General features: G+C 36.8%; 1 protein-coding gene across 1 annotated transcript in view; it reads left to right on the top strand.

The window, feature by feature from the left end:
• The window catches only part of AUH (AU RNA binding methylglutaconyl-CoA hydratase), a gene marked incomplete at its 3' end in the record, with an annotated part of 118171 nt that overhangs the window by 42736 nt on the left and 57613 nt on the right, over nt 1–17822 (top strand). The window contains exons 5-6 of the mRNA XM_082013265.1: nt 16455–16547; nt 17492–17548. Of these exons, the coding sequence (XP_081869391.1) occupies nt 16455–16547; nt 17492–17548 (150 nt within the window). The remainder of the gene's footprint in view (nt 1–16454; nt 16548–17491; nt 17549–17822) is intronic.

The raw sequence follows: 17822 nt of genomic DNA, 5'->3' as shown, positions 1-17822 counted from the left end.
AGACAAATGTTTGATTGTCTTCAACTTCATTAAGGTTCCTGTGAGAGTGTATAACTACTGAACATGTAAACAAATTTTCAGTGTTCTCTAGGTTTACAGTGGGTCATTATGTTGACAGTGAATTACTTGAAGTTTAGGAAACCAGTATGAGTGCTTCCATTCATTGATGTCTTTTTCTCAATAAAGAAGCATGAAATTGTAAGTGGAATTAATACTTGAGAATCTAGGTCACTGAAGTACCTAGATAGGAAGGTTTGTGAGGGGATGTAGTAACAGCAGTTAGACATGTTGCAGGTTGGAAAAGAGAATTTGAACATAGCTTTTGTCTGATATTGTAACAAAACTTTTGCTTAGGTTGGGTGAGTGTCTCTCTCCCTTCCCCCTTCTTCCCCTCTTTCTCCCTCTTCTCCCTCCCTCCTTACTCCCTCCTTCCACCCATTGTGCCTAAGCAAAACAGTCACTAGAAGATTCTTTAATGCTTACATGATATTTGGCTATCTCACAATCAATTTTTTAAAGTCTTTTTAACAAAATTAGAGAAGAATATTGAGATGTAATTTCTAATGTTATTGGTCAATGTTCATATCATGTATGTTTGAATGTGCATACTGTATAAGTAGCTTTTATTTTTCAGTCACATGATGTATTCCCACTACATGCATATCTGAGGCATTGTTTTTGAACACATTTTGCCAACAGTAGATGTGTTTATAGGATGGATCTAACATTTTTCTGAGTCTTTGCAGAGCAATTTAAAATGTGGTTGCCTACATCAGGAACTGGTAGAAAATATAAAAAAGAGGGTTTTATAAATGAGATTAGATTAGATGGGTGTTTAAGGTGTCATATTTGTGATGCCCTTATGAACAGATGTGAACATTAATTTCTTAGAAAGTCGGACGTTCTCAGTTCTTCTTTTTTCTTCTGAAGAAGTGATCTGGAATTACAGAACGTAATTTTTGTAGAACTAGTGGGACGTTGTGTATGCTTTTGATTACTGCAATAAATCTGTATATTGAAAATAATAATGATATTTTCCCTGCCCAGCAACAACCAGAATGTTGTGAGATGGCTAAAGAGGGGAAATAATTTTCAGGTTATTATTTGCCATTGCAGAATGCTATGTAGCCAGGGAACAATATTTCCAATCTCCCACTTTGTTCTTCTATCCAAGTTTAATGCTGTAGTCTCATTTAAAATGTGTTCTACATTTTGCTTTTGAGAAGTAGGTCATGTTTTGATAATTATGTTTGTGTTCAGATGTGTGACCTAGTAAGGAGATGCTTCTTTTTAACAGTATTTTCAGAGAGAAGAACATCAAGTTGTCTGTGTAGACAAAATACACAAAAGGTTAATTACATCTTGAACAACAGTATGAACTTAACTTTTTAGAGTTGACATACTTTGGCTTTCTTTAGTTCCTGTCAATTTCATCCCATTAAAATCATTACGCTAGTGGTTTTGTAAAAAGCTGTAGTATCATTTTGCAATACAGCTACAGAAGAGAATTTTCTGGAAATTAAAAGCATACTGCACTTGTTTGGGATTAATTTATAACTTCTTGCTAAATTTGGGTGAAGTATTAAGACTGCAGTAAATACCACTTGGTGTAAAAATAAGCACTTAAAAAAAGAACTGAAAAAATTGCACTGAGCCGTTAGTTGCAGTGCTTAGAGCTTTGAGTTGAGGGTGAAAAAAATAAAAACAACCTCTATTTTTAGAAGTGGTTGCTTTTGCTAAAATTATACCAGAATTTTGTGGGGGTTTTTTTGAGGGGTGGGGTGGGGGTGGTGTTTGTTTGTTTGTTTGTTTTGTTTTTGTCTAATAGTAGGAATTATAAGACTACTTGTTCATTACTGTATTCTGCCTTGAGGTTCTTTGTTGCTCATGTAAGGCTGGCTTTGCCCTCAAAAAGCTAGGAGAGAAAAGCATTAACAGATCTCTTGCAGCCATGTATAACAAAACAGGCCTCATTAAATAACATCAAATGTTATTTCTCCCAGAAACTTTGTTTTTTGATGCTTTGGGAAAAAAAAAAAACCCTCATTGTTGTGGGTCAGATTTTCAGATTATATTTTATGGTATGACTCCCATTAAATCCATGTTGTTCTTTACACTGGCTGTGGAGTCTGGGCTGTGATAGTACCATTGTATATGTTATCTGTTGGGATTTCAGTTGCAAAACAAACTGAGACTATGTATGGGCTGAATGCAATAACCACTCTTCTCCAGAAAAAGTGAAGCTGGAGAAGGACTTTGAACTCAGCAAATAATTGTCATTACTCAGGGTGACATTCGTCCCCAACTTCTAATAAGTGAGAAACACCACAGGTTAGCAAAGCTCTTCCAAAGAATATAGGCGTAAGTACCTAAATCCCATGAATGGGGAAAAAAAATTGGAGACTGGCTTTCTTGGTTACCTTTTAAAATCAAAGTTAAAGTGTGGTCAGGCTTGAATTTTATGTCACATTTTGAGGCTAAACATCTTACTCGTGCCCTGATGGAACCTAGATCTGAATGAAGCTAAGAAGAAATTTAAAAAAAACCTACTGATTTTATTTGTTTTCTGTTGGACATGTTTTATTCTAACAAACCTTGTAGTGCTTTTTTTAAGACATCTGATTAGCTTTGGTGAATAACTTGTGCTATACCTTTAATAAGGTATATTTATTTATTTATAAGTGATATTTAGTAACTTTGTTTAGACATAATTTTCACAGATGTTATTAGTTTTGACATAGTCCAAGTTGAATGAAATCATTGTGAATGAAAGCACCTTGCAGTCGGTTACTTGCATTTTTTTATTATGATAAGCAGATACAACTCTATTTACAGATTTTTTTTTTTTCCTCCTTAGCAAATTTCAGTCATTCTGGCTTCTCTCAGTCATCTTTTAATTAACTTTTAATTTCCCTAGAAGAGCGCTCTTGTTCATCCTTCAGAACAATCTCTTTCCCAAAAAGTTCCTTTTTTGACTATTGATGATGACGCATCCTTGAAAATTTTTAGGTTGTGACACATTATATGCTGCAGTTTCTTTTTGGGTGCAAGCTGTCAAAACTTGGTCTCAGAAGTTCCAAGGGTGGGATCAGGATTATACAAGCTTCACTTGATTTCTGGTCTGCTAACTGCCACCCAACCTTCCCTTTGAGTAAAGTCTCAAAAATAGGCAAGAATGATCATTGATGAGGTCAGTGTCGTGCCTTATTTTACTATTTGAGTTTCTTGGGCTTCTGTGGAGCTTTGGTTAACTTTAAAAATCCTGGTTTAGTCATGAACGTTCCAGACTACTTCAAGAAGTGACTGCTTATGTAACACTGACCAAATCCCTCTGTGTTTGCTGGGTGTAAATGGGGGCAGTAAAGATGGAGTGCTCTAGTTTGGAAATCCAGAGAGAACTCTGGGTTTCCCTCATAGGGAAGAGCACACATAGGCCAGAACTTGAAAAAGCATTCACTGGGAAGTTGAATGAAATATTACAGGTATTATCAGATTTGAAAAAGGACAAATTTACAGCTAGCAGTGCCATGCTTAGCAGCCATCCTTAGGCATAATGGTCTCCCTACTTTGCTGACACTGGGAAAGGGAGATTTTGGCACAGTATTTCTCTTGCTGTGTTACATTAGTGCCTGTTTGGTTAAGTGTAGAGCATATAGAGTGCAAGACTGCTAGCATTCTGAACGCGTTGCTGAGCTCTTGGTAGTTTTCCAGTAGTAGATTTACTGCTTCTCTTAACATTGAATTCATTTAAGATACCCTTTGACTAAGTATTGTCTGTTTCGTAAATAGACAGTACTGTCCTTGCGGAGATGAAATTATAGGCTTTGTCAAATTGCATGTGATTGTTTTTAATTAAAAAACACAATGCTAAACTCTGTACCATTATAGAGGCAATGAATGCAACATTAAATTTCTCTACCAAGATGTTTATTAGCTATTTATATGACAGCATTGCTTCCACAATTGCTAGTACACTTTTTTCCCCATAATAATAACTTTCTAAACACTGTTGTAAAAAAAGATGCAGAAACAGAGGACCTGAATGTTAGCATGAGATGATTGTCCTTTATAGACCTGAAGATTATGGAAGGAGGTGGCTTTGCATTGCTGATTCATTGCTTTGATCCCTGGCACTGCTGTACAGCCTTGACAAAAATTAACATAGACTCAGCTGTAGTTTAGTTTTCTTTTTGTTAGTAATTCCAAATGCTGTTCTATGAGGAAAAGAGTCTGTGCTCTGGACGTGGCTCTTTAATTTTCCTTCCACAAAATGTAACTGTACCAAAAAAAGGGTGCTACTGGCTCAAATAGTTTATTGAGATCAACATACCCAGTTTGCACATTGACTATTAAAACAGGCCTCCAGTATGACTTGCTGCCCAAGGCTTTTGTTCCCTCTCTTGGGAGTCACATAGTGTGTGTTTGATGTGTTGGGAAACTCTACCCTTTTCTCTCCCTGTTCAGGTTTGAAATTGCGTGTTTCAGTCCCTGAATGAGAAGGAATAGTTTGTAAGCTCTTTTGCTTTGCCTGTCTCAGTCTTTGGCTTTGTTCCTAGAACGAATTGGTATTCAAAGGGCAGCAACTCCTGGCATGTACTGAAAGTATTATGCTGCTCTTCTATCGAAGAAATCCTAAGCTCATTGCTTGGGCCCAGCATTAGTGTTTGACTTCAGACTAGCATGTTCAAGTCTTGTATTGAAAATGGCTTTTGCCTAGGTATGTGCTGCTTTGATGATATTACGTAGCTAGTTTATAAAAACCAAAAAAATTATGCTTACTGTGAAATATGAGGGAGTGTTTCCTCTGTGGTGTTCAGTGAATAAGCTGACTGAAACTCTTATTTAATACATTAAGCTAATTTAGAAATAAAGATATTTTAGCACTAGACTGGGGAATGTCGGTATATGCAATACTGCAGAAAATAGATACAGGAGAAAAATCCTAGAAAAGTTAATCTAAAATGGTCCCAATCTGTAGGATTTTCTTTGTATTGTGTCAAACATGAATGCTGGTATTAGTGGTACGTACACGGGTACCTGCACTGGTACTAGTGTATGTGCTACCTTCATACTGTAAATCAATCAATAAAAATTGAAAAACTTGTCCCATTGGTTTCTCTGAACTATTACAGATTATCGTTGTGCTGCTCTTTGAATTTTATTTTGTGTGCACTCTAAGACAGAAAAAAACTTACATAAAAGTGGAATGTAAAAATGTAACTGAAATAATTTATCCTTGGCATTATCCTTTTGTAAATTCAGTGCTTGAATACGTGCTATGCTATTTGTGTGAGTAATAAATGTTCTTAAATGTACTTAGTAAGGATAAGAAATACGAAAAATAGTTTTCCTTTTTTTTCCATAAAAAATTTTTCTTTATTTCCATAGAAAGTAGATTCTGTCATCTAGATTGTACTTCATTATTGTTTTACTGAGGGCAGAATTAAGACTGCAAGAAGAAACATTAGTAAATATGAAGAAACTGAGGAATCTGCTTATCAAGCTGAAGTGTTTCAGTGAAGATGAATGAAATATTCAAACTGTTTTATATAAGTCATGGTTTAACTCCAGCCAGCAACTAAGCACCACACAGCCTTTCTCTCACTCCCCCCTGATGTGATGGGGGAGAGAACTGGAAGAGTAAAAGTGAGAAAACTCATGAGTTGAGATGAAGAGTTTGATAGATAAAGCAGAAGCCGTGCACACAAGCAAAGCAAAACAAGGGATTCATTCACCACTTCCCATCAGCAGGCAGGTGTTCAGCCATCTCCAGGAAAGCAGGGCTCCACCATGCGTAACGGTTACTTGGGAAGACAAAACACCATAGCTCTGAATGTCCCTCCCTTCCTCCTTCTTCCCTCAGCTTTACATACTGAGCATGACATCATATGAAGTGGAATATCCCTTTGGCCAGTTTGGGCCAGCTGTCCCAGCTGTGTCCCCAACTTCTTGTGCACCCTCAGCCTACTTGCTGGTGAGGTGGTGTAAGAAGCAGAAAAAGCCCTGACTCTATAAACACTGCTTGGCAATAACGAAAACGTCCCTGTATTACCAACACTATTTTCAGCACAAATCCAAAACACAGCCCCATACTAGCTACTATGAAGAAAATTAACTATCCCAGACAAAACCAGCGCACCATAGTACAAAAAGAGAATCATGGGAGAATTGGCTGGTTTGATTAAAGCACCTTTTTCATTCCCATTAGTTTCCCAGCTTTTTACTCCTATTATCAAGAATGTGAAACATTCTGTCTCTATTACCTGTCATTACTAAAGAACCAAGTAGAAAATTTTAACATTAAGAAAATAATATTCCTATATTGGGTATTTTTTTGTCAATTCTAAAATATTTTTTCTAGGTCATTTGTAAGAGTGAGTGATCACTGGAGGAAACCTGGAAGTTAATGGGATTGAGGGAGATGCCTTAAGAAAACACTTTAAGCTGCTGTTATAGTAAAGGGAAGATAAACTTTACTAATATCTTTTGCCTAATAATCAACCATAAGCAATGTGCAGTAACCATTTTCATTAAAAAGCAAAATTTCTTTATGAGTACTAAAAAATATTTTTTTTAATGCAGCTCTTTCTTGCTACCGATTGTCTGCCTGAACTTTGAAGGTATTAAAGGAAAAATAATAATGTTCAAATAAATCTATCAACAGTAGCAGTCTGTTAAGCTTCTTATTCGAAGCACAGGAATTAGAGAGTAGCTAAAAGCCTTTCACAGTGTAACTAGCAAATGTATGGAAAAGAATTGTATGTATCCAAATGCACATGTAGACCGTTCAGAATTAAAAGTGTGGTCATGTTTTTGCAGCTGGAGATCTTTTTAAAACATATATAAATATATCTATTACTTTGTATTACTATTTTTTCATTCTTCTTGCAGTTATGGCAGGTAAAGCTGTGTAGCATTTCATTATTTGCTTTGCACAAAAATGGTTTGACCAATCGTCTCTACTTTCAAGTTCATATAGGAAGATTTGACAGTCTTAGCTGCTTAGCTACATGCATTGGTTGGTTTTCATAGTGTTATAGAATGGACGAAAAGTACTTGTTGAAGTACTGGTTTCTGTTACATTTTTTCCCCATAGAAAGGCCTTTTTTCAAGGCAGCGCTTGCAATTGAAAATGCAAGCGAACTGTTGCAGTCACTGACTTGCTAACAGATTTTACAAGGCAGAGTAAATGCCTGAAACACAACTGACATTGCTCTCTAAGTGCGAAGCTGTTATGCCATCTCAATGTTGTTATTGTTCTTCAGGAAAAGATCACAAAAGATATAATCAAGGTATAGTATTGTGTTGCAATTATTTTTCTGATTTCCTATGACATAAATTAACTTATGTGAAAGTGTAATTTTGTGACTAAAATGTTCCTAATATAAATAATATTTCAGTTATCATAATTGCCCAGGGACTGCCTCTGCTTGCCGCTCAAGGTGCACAGTTTATGTCCTTTTATTTTTTGAAGGGAAAAGTCTTATTTTTATGCTCAAGAGCAACATCGCCAAGAGAGATAAAAAATCTGGGTAGTGAACAGCTGGAAGAGAACTCTATTCTGAGTTACAAGATATGAATATTTAGGTATAAACTTAATTATTTTAAAACCAAATTAAAAAAAGATCCCAGTTGTTATAGCAAGCAAGCATGTAGTTTTAAATAATCATTTAAATGATTCAAAGTTCCTGTTTACATCTGTGGCCTTTTGAAAACTCTTTCTTAACTTATAACCAGAAAACTTGCAGATTTTGGGTTAGTAACGGAACTCTGTAAAGTAGCAGATCTAGAACCTCCTTTGAAAATCGTTGGTGTAGGAATCAGCACATAGACTTGCCGTATTATGTGCTTTTACACCATTGTCAGTTGAAATATTCACTGAAGACAAATAGGATGTAAATAAGTACATTGTTTTATAATAATAAACCCCAAATCTATAATTCTGTATTTGATATTTTCTCTTTATATTGTGACTTCTATTTCTTCTTTCTTGCTTTCCTAATGGCTGAATTATGGAATCTACAAATATGTGTTTAGTTGTGTTTAGACATTTTTGGGGCATGTGACCATTCTTTTTAGTAATTTGAAGGCTCCATTATTATTAGTACTTTTAAATAAATGTACTAAGAAACAGAGAGGGAGCTTTCTTACCTGTAAATTAAAAATTGTCCTTGGGAAGGTGCTGGAACAACTAATCCTGGAAACTACTTCTGGGCACATGAAAGACAAAAAAGTCATCAGGTGGAGTCAGCATGGATTCACAAAAGGGGAATCATGCTTGATCAGCCTTATAACCTATGATGAAATGACTAGTTTGGTAGATGAAGGAAGAGCAGTAGATATTGTCTACCTTCACTTCAGTAAGGCTTTTGACACTGTCTCATATAAGATTCTCACAGAGTAACAGATGAGTATGGACTATATGAGCAGACAGGGAAGTGGATTGAAAATTGGATGAACGGATGGGTCAAGAGACTGGTCATCAGCAGCATGAAGTCTACTTGGACCTCATAAAGGTCAAGAAAGGAAACTGCAAAGTTGTGTACCGCGGGAGACCTTTCCAGATCAGCATACACCAGTACATGCTGATCTGGAAACCAGCTTTGCAGAAAAGACCCTGCAGGTCCTAGTGGACACCCAGTTGAACATGAGACAGCACTGTGCCCTTGTGGCAAAGAAGACTCATGGTATCCTGGTCTGCATTAGGAGGAGTGTTGCCAGTAGGTAGAAGGAATTGATCCCTCTCCTTTCCTCAGCACTGATGAGGCCACTGCTGGAGTAACTATGCCCAGTTCTGGACTCCCCAGTACAAGAGAGAGATGGAGCTACTTGAAAGAATCCAGTAAAGGGCCATGAAGATGATAGACCAGAGCATCTCTCCTATGAGGAAAGGTTGAGCAAGCTAGGACTGTTCAGCCTGGAGAATCACAGAATCAAAGAATGATTAAGGTTGGAAAAGACCTTTAAGATCATCAAGTCCAACCATCAACCCAATACCACCATGCCCACTAAACCATATCCTGAAGTGCCACGTCCACATGTGTTTTGAACATTTCCAGTGATGGTGACGCCACCACCTCCCTGGGCAGCCTGTTCCAATGCTTGACCACTCTTTCTGTAAAGAAATTTTTCCTAATATCTAGCCTAAAATTCCCCTGGCACAACTTGAGGCCATTTCCTCTTGTTCTGCCGGTAGTTGCCTGGGAGAAGAGACCAACACCCACCTCACCACAATGCCCTTTCAGGTAGTTGGAGAGAGCAGTGAGGTCTCTCCTCAGCCTCCGCTTCTCCAGACTGAACAACCCCAGTTTCCTCAGCCGCTTCTCATAAGACTTGTGCTCCAGAACCCTCGCTAGCTTCGGTGCCCTTCTCTGGACACATTCCAGCAACTCAGTGTCCTTCTTGTAGTGAGGGGCCCAAAATTGAACACAGTATTCAAGGTGCAGCGTCACCAGTGCCAAGTACAGGGACACAATCACTTCCCTACTCCTGCTGACCACATGATTTCTTATACTGGCCACCTGGGCACACTGCCAGCTCATGTTCAGCCAGCTGTCGACCAGCACCCCCAGGTCCTTTTCTGCCGGGCTGCTCTCCAGCCACTCCTCCCCAAGCCTGTAGTGTTGCATGGGGTTCTTGTGACTGAAGTGCAGGACCCGAAACTTGGCCTTATTAAACCTCGTACAATTGACCTTGGCCCATCGATCCAGCCTGCCCAGGTCCCTCTGCAGAGCCCTCCTACCCTCCAGCAGATCAGTGCTCCCACCCAACTTGGTGTCACCTGCAAACTTACTGAGGGAGCACTCGATCCCTTCATCCATATCATTGATAAAGATATTAAAGACTAGCCCCAAAACCAAGCCCTGCGGAACATCGCTTGTGACTGGCCACCAACTGGATTTAACTCCATTCACCGTGACTCTCTGAGCTTAGCTGTCCAGCCAGTTCTTCACCTAGTGAAGAATGCACCTATCTAAGAAGAGAAGGCTCAGGAGGTGCTCTCATCAATATAGATAAATACCTAAAGGGGAGGGTGTTAAGAAGATGAAGCTGGAATATCTCCAGTGGTTTGCAGTGACAGGACCAGGGCAGTGGGCACAAACTGAAACACAAGAGGTTGCTCCTGAACATCAGGAAACACTTATTTACTGTGGGGGTGCTCAAGCACTGGCACAGGTTACCCAAGGAGGTTGTGGAGTTTCCCTCTTGGAGATCTTCAAAAGCCATCTGGACATGAGCTTGAGCAGCCTGCTTCAGGTGACGCTGCATGAGCAGAGGGATTGGACAAGGTGACCTCCAGAGATCTCTTCCAACCTCAACCATTCTGTGATTTAAAGGTTTCTCATGTGATGCAGGCATATGTAGGCAGATCTTTGCCGCACTTAATCTACTTGAGTTAAATAACAAATTGTGGAGCTTTTTATATATCCCGCAATTTATAGCATACTTTCCTCCAATAATCCATGTCGCATTCACAGTATGCAGGATATTTTTAGGCAATTCATCCTCCTTTCTGTATGTTTTATGAAATCCATTATTCAAAAGGAAAAATCAGCTGCTAGAAATGCCCCCTGAAATTGCGTGTCCTAGTAAGCTGTGCATTAATCAACCTTATTTGTCAAATAATCAGAAATGCATATGCGGCATAAATAGCTTGGACAATCTGTTTCTCCATTCTGTAGAAACTCAGTTGTGCTGTCATGTAAATATGAGTTCTCTTGCTACTTCTGTCCTAGTTGGACGCTTGCAGTTTTTGAGGGGAATACTCTCACTCTTTCTTTTCAGTCAGTACTGGGGAACAAGAATTATTCTTAGACCATTGGCTGTCTGTTGATAATTAAAGACAAGTCAGGTTTATGAATCTGGTTCAAGAGGTGCTAAAGGTAGCGACTAGCTTCTGATTTACATCTGAGTAACTGTTCTTTCCGAAGATTGATTGCCAGAGGTCACTGAATTAAGAAGAGAGATGAACAATAAGGACTTTTTTCAACATTGTCTAGGTATAGGAGGACAACAGAGTAACAGCAAGGGGAGGTAAGGTGACTGGTTTTCATTTTAGTGTTGCATATCAAATGCTTGAAAAGGCACACTTTAAAGTGGGGCTTCATTTGAATGTTCCTAAAAAACAAATTCTGACTGCTGTGGTTAGTTGAATTGAAAATACTTGCTCTGATCTGTAAAAGAGTACTTCAAAAATAGAAGTTAATTATATCTAAGGGGCCATATATAATTTGTGCATTGTTAGGGACTGAATGGACTTCCATGGAGTTTTCTTTTATGATTCATGGGAATCATGAACTGCAACTGTTGCTGCAGTAAACAGTGCAGGCCTTTTATTTTAAGAGAAATTGAATTCTAAGTCTGATGGACTTCCAGTTCTTTAATGATGACTCCTATATCCTAGCTATAGGAAGGAACAATGCAGGTGTTCTTCAGGTTGATTGTTTGAAACTGCTGTCAAGTTAGAAATGCATGATTCTCATAGAAGGCCAATCGGCATGTGAACAGCCTAGATCTCAAAATTTTGTGCCTAGCTTGAGAATGTTTCTTCTTTTTGTACAAATACGTGGTACAGTTGCTAACAGAAAATACTGCAGGTATAAATTTACTTAGCAAGCAGGGAAGCCGCTTTTAGAAGATTCTAAGGTCTCTTTGGATTTGATACATTCTACATCAGTGATTCTTTCTTTCTGGGTGTCACGTATTTTAAGTCAATCAATCTGGGCAAGTTGGGGTAGGTTGACCAGGAACAAAAATCACAAAGTTTGGAATTCCGGATAACCATATTATTCTTCCTCTGCCCACTTCAGGAGCTCTCATTAAGGGACTAGTAATAGTGACAGGTCTTCCTTCAAGCCCTTAGACACTGTCTAAAGAAAGTATTTATTGCCTGTTATGTAAAATCATCTGTATGTAATGTTTCATAAAGGAAAGACTACTTTTATGTATAAATTATTGCCATTTTGGTTTTACTGTATTTATTTATTCATTCTTCATACTTCTTTCTTCCTTATTCCTCAATATCTGCAGAAAGTAGATTTTGCATAGTTGATCAGATCACTTCATTGTCTGTCAATAGTGAGAAAGTGAGGTTGTGCAGGGATAGAAAAAGACTGCTTGATAGTTACTAAGAAAGTATCAAGTGTAATTCAGTTTCCTCTCAGATATTATCTTACATATCTGTAATTTTATAAGAACTTTTAAAAGTCATTAGTCAGAGGACTAAATAGTTAGGCATGATTCAGGTCAATAGAATCTAGGCAACTTCTACTTTCTATATAGGGAATGTCAATGTTTGCAATATTCTATCAGTTGTGTGGGCTTTGTTACACACATCTGAGAAACTATTTCTTGGCTGAATCCTCCAGATCTGGTGCCTGTGTTCATGTGCTGGTCTTTCATTCATCATATAATCATCTCTGAACAGAAAGGAGATCCCTTGTTAGTCACCAGCAGTGGACATTGTGTGGAACGTCACTTAAAGATGAAATAACAACTACCTGCTTCAAAACAGTTGCGATTCTTTGAGATTCCTTCCCATGCATTGGATGTGTTTTTACATGCTTAAATGCAAAGTCCTCCCCCTGTGACATTCTGTTAATTATGGGAGAGTTTAGGTTACTCTACTCTTATGTCTTTCAGTAATGGGGAGTCACAGGAAAGCAGGAGGCATCCCAAGACTGCAAGATGCTACTGGTCAGCCTAATCTAAAACTACATGTAACATATATTTATCAGGAATAAAGTTGATTATTGAAGTTGACCTGAAGATCCACAGTTACTACAGAGTAGGAAACAAACCCATTTCTTAATATTGCTGTAGGTCATCTGTATGTTTGAGCTTTTTATGGGTTTATGGACTTAATTAGCTGTGTCATGTTACTATGTTTAGATTCTCTTACAGAAGTTTTTTACATGTTGTTAACTTCTTAGTTCTTCATTTTACTTGTTGGTCACTCCACCTGTATCATTTCTTGAATGGCCAATAAACATCCTTTTATACACGTTGTATCACCTTCTGTCCTACAGATTATTTCTCAAATAACTTGATACATAAAAACTGTTTTGATCTTCTTGTCTCCTCTTCAACTAGTTCAAACTCTCTTTCTACTCCTGCAATCTCAAATGTAGAAATGTGTTTGTGTCTTATATCTGTCTCTGTTGCTTAGGACTAACATACACTGAAATGGGCCCTTCTTTTTCTTTACTGTACTTAGAACCTTCCTTTTCTGTAACATCATTAAGATTTGATATTATGTAAGGACACAAGTATTGGCTTTTGCTTGGGACACTCAGAATATGTGGCATGTTTTACAATACCATAGATACGTGAAGTAATCCTTTATGAATTCATTGTATGAACTGGCTTATTATTTAGTGTCCTTCATATTCAACTCTGGTATGTGCTACAGTAGTTCAGTGCAATTCTCTGGCTACAGTTTAATGCTGCTTATTATTTAGTCTTTTTTTAACTACTAACAATATCGATCTGTGTATATACATGATCTACTCTTGTCTGCGTGTTGTACACTCTAGTTTAATTATTTTGTTTCTTTTATATATATTTCTAATTCCTTTTTTGGACTTGACTATGCAGCTTGTGGCTGCACATTGATAAACCCATATCAGATCTAGAACCTAACACTAATGATTAGTAGTATAACAGTTGCATGAAATTTCTGTTATTTACAGTGTGACAAAACTGTGGAATATTAGAGAATAAAACCACTGGGCTTCTTGGAAAAGCTTTAGTTTTTTTAATCACTCATGGCAAATGAGCCTTGCCACATAGAATCATTGTGGAGGTTGACCTGTCTATTTACATAATTTACTGTTCTTAAAATTTGAGTGCATCCAACTCAGTTAAGTCTACAGGGCATGATTTGTCAAACATCATCTCTGTTTTTGTTATGAGCTGAACAGTTTTGGCAGTTGTGTGTTAAAATTATGCAGATAAACATGAACAAGTGCCTCTTGTGCTACAAAATATTCCAAGAAGCTTTACCCTTGGTAATAAGTTCTAGTGACTTAGAAACTCAGTTTACAATCTAGAGCAATTGCTAATTTATTTCTGTATTGCTTTTTCTGATGCTTCACAAAAACATGTTAAAAGGATTAATTTCTTCGATTCTTTTGATAGGTATGCACAGAGCTATTGTAAAGAATTTGCATTTTGCCTTTCATTCATTTTAAACTTCCATGTCAGGTGATCCTTTAAAATTAATATCCTTGGGACGTGATGATTCTAACACGTGAGATCAGACTGCTTTTTCTCCCTTTGAATTCTGAATTTTAATATTTCCTGATAGGAATGTTGGCTGTAATTCTGGAAACCAAGCTTTTTTATAATACTCTTTCTAAAAAGTTTCATGTCTGTATATAAAGTCTACTTGAATTCTACCATAGCTAAATCTGGATGTTACTTATCATAGAGAAAGTAGGCTGCATTGGAGTACTGCAAAAGTTGTGTAAGTAGTGCTCCAGATACTGTTTGCTCGTCTCTGAGAAATGGAACATACATGCAGGCATTAACTGCTGAAAACTACAGTTAATAATGACCATGCCTTTGTGTTCAGGGAAATTATTTTTCATTTCCCTATGACAAAGAGAGATTCCTTTAAGAGGAATGCTAGCTGTATTAGCCTTGAACTTGGATTGCAAGACTTTGGTTTGGCAAATTGGTTATGGTGATGGGGTTATGAGTTTCGGTCAGCAGCCTGGTCCTGCTGGAAATGAGAATTGCCCTCTCTTCTTGCCTTCCCATATAACTAAGAAAAAGTAGATAGAGAAAGAGCAGATTTTACTTCTATTCCTTTGTCTCCTATGCGTTCTGTGGTAGGTGGCAAATATAATGGACACCTTGAACAAGTAAATACAAGTGCTTGATGTTGCAGACAGTAATCAGTTACTCTCTTTTGACATTGGAATTGATTCAGATAATCACTTTTAATCATGACCTAAATCAGCAAGCAAGGGACTTTGATTTAAAGCATCTGTTATAATCTTAAAAAGCATTGGTAAATTTTTGTTCTTTTCTTGAAGACAATGGGATTTTCATTAGTTGCTAATCATAAAAGGATGTCAATTTGCAGCTAAAAATAACCTTTCATTTAATTTGATATTTTGTTTTGTTACCAAATGAAAGACTACCCATTTGTATACAGATTTATTCATGCTGATATACGTTAACATTTAAATGATCAAAAAAACCCCCGAATTATCTGAAGTGTATCTGTCAGAAAGGAAAAGGTAAGCTAGGTAGCACAGCTTCTAAATTTAGAACTGTCACTAAAGAAAAGAAGTATTGTTTATAATTAATACATTAAATTAATCATTTTTGGTCACATTACCCTTATAGATCTTAAAAGGAGAGAACATTCTCTCAGACCTCATTTTCATTTATATTTTGGCAGCAGGTTTTTGTCTTTTTCAGTTTCCAACTAAGACTGAATGAACTAGTCATTGAGTGCAAGTAGCTGAAACATTAAAACAAAGAAAATGTTTCTTTTAACATCTGCAGAAAAAACTACTGCTGTCAAGAATTAATTTAATATTTCAACAAACTGTACACCCAAGTGTTCAGCTAATGAATTGCTTTTGACAATCTTTGAAATTTTAGTAGCAAAAATGTACTACTGAAATATTGTTTGAGTATGGTATAAAATTATTGATAACTTGTGGTAAAAATTATGTTAAATATACATAATGGTGTAATATACAAGTTTATTTCTCAAGTAAAAAATAACATGTTTCATCAAAGACTCAAACTAATTTGAGTTCATGGTGAAGAGAAACAAGAGAAGAAACTTGTTGGAAGTGAAGAGCAGTACTTTAAGCTGAGTCCTTAAATGACTTCCTCATGTCAGAACACTGACGGCAAATTAAATACAAACTATGCCATCGTCACGCAGGCCTCCGGAGCCCTGCTACCTGTCATGTGTACTGGGAGCATGTGCATCTGCTTATCAGACTAAAAACTTTCCCACATTCCTTTAAGCTGTTAGCTGCTGCTTTACAGGAGGAAAGGAGCAATAGTGGTGGCCATACCATGTCTGGGAACATTAAGACAGAGAGAGCTTCCAGCTATGCTAGCATTACAGGTGGTTATGATAAGTATTTCAACGGGGACTGTTTGTGTATGTGCCTTTTTTAAGTATTTCTGTTCTGTTGTTTGCCTAGGTCTGCTATGTGTGTTTTTGGATTTTACTATCCAGATGTTTGTCAGAAGTGAGCAGAAGCTAGAGAAAAAGGCTTGCAAACCTATTCAGCCACAGAGTGACTACAGGGAGAGGCAATTTTTTGCCAAAGTGTTGCTGAGCAATCCATTTTTAGTCCCACTTTGTTTTATGAAACTTTTTTCCCATAACATGACTGTACTTTGAAGAAAATGTCATGAAATACTGTTTCAGAGAGGTTCTTTATGAGACTGGTGTTAATTGGTACTTTCTTTTTCAGCTAATCTGCCTGTACCTACTATTGCTGCAATAGATGGAACTGCATTAGGTGGTGGCCTAGAACTTGCATTAGCCTGTGATATAAGAGTGGCAGGTATGTCTGAATCCTGTTTATAGAACGTAGGATTATTAGTGTTGCAGATGGCTTGAGTAATCCTTGTTTTGATAACAACCTTATAAAACATATTTTACAGTTTGACGTTGTTTATAACCAATTATTTTAAAGGGATTTAGCAGAAACCTCTCTTAAGTACTTGATAATGTTTAATTTCAAACAACTTGGGACTGATAGCTGGATTGGTTTTGTTACATGTTTTATTTTATTCTTATGACTTTCATTTATCAGTATGGCCAGAAGGATTGTGTAGTTGTTTTGATATTTTATTTAGTAATTAGTCTGCTCTTCTGTATTTGAAGTGTATTGGATGGAGATTTGATTTTATCTAAACAGGTTGCAGGGAAAAGCAAAAGTGTTTAACAACAGTATTATTACACAAGCAATTAAGCTGTTATAAAAGAAAAGTGACAACAGCACGTGAAAAGCGGAACCTTGACCTATCCAGCTGTCAGAACTCTAGAGCCATTTGTTGGAAAGTGAATGGAAACTTGGTCCTGAACAGTTGCCAGTAACTTAGGGTATATAAAGCTGTTTGACCCTTAGAGAATATTCTGTCAGCTAAAGAATTCATAATAATCAGATACAGACTTCTACCCCATTTTAAGATATTAAATAATAAGTCTTTTTCTTTCAGTATTTTACATTTTGCAACTAAGTCTCTGTTACTGTATTTGCTTACTTGCTATGTGAAACTTAATGAGGTACAGGACTTGCCTGGATTGGAGTAGTTGGATCTTTTACTAAAGGCAGATCAGTTGAATCTATTTAAAGATTTTCATTAAAAAATGCCTTTTAAGTAATTTTTTCTTCATTATGAAGGAAATGTAATAGATTAATGATCTTGTAGGTCATTATTACATTTTTTCAAAGTTTTTTTCCTATGGTTTATAGTAAGAACTCATTTATATTCTGTTTTTTAGCCTCTTCTGCTAAAATGGGCCTAGTTGAAACGAAGTTGGCAATCATTCCAGGTGCAGGTATGAATGTTTTGCTTTTGTTACCATAGATAACTAAATAACACATGCTCTTGATATTTAATTTTGGATTGTTTTTTATGAATTTCTGCTTATTTTTATATTTCCATTAAGGATCATGGCATGTTTTAAAGCTTATTACTCATATTACTTACCAAAATTAATTAAAAAATGTATTTCTCATTTTAGGGAGTGGAACTTCTATATTATGTTTTTAATCAAAGTCTTCATTAACTACGTATTGAGTGATTCTGTAAATGATGTTTGATGTGTTGAT

Source organism: Phaethon aethereus (genome assembly GCF_964289735.1).
Source record: "Phaethon aethereus genome assembly, chromosome: Z".
Classification (NCBI taxonomy): domain Eukaryota; kingdom Metazoa; phylum Chordata; class Aves; order Phaethontiformes; family Phaethontidae; genus Phaethon; species Phaethon aethereus.
Note: the sequence above shows the minus strand (reverse complement) of the source record. Positions and strands in the feature narration are given on the sequence as shown.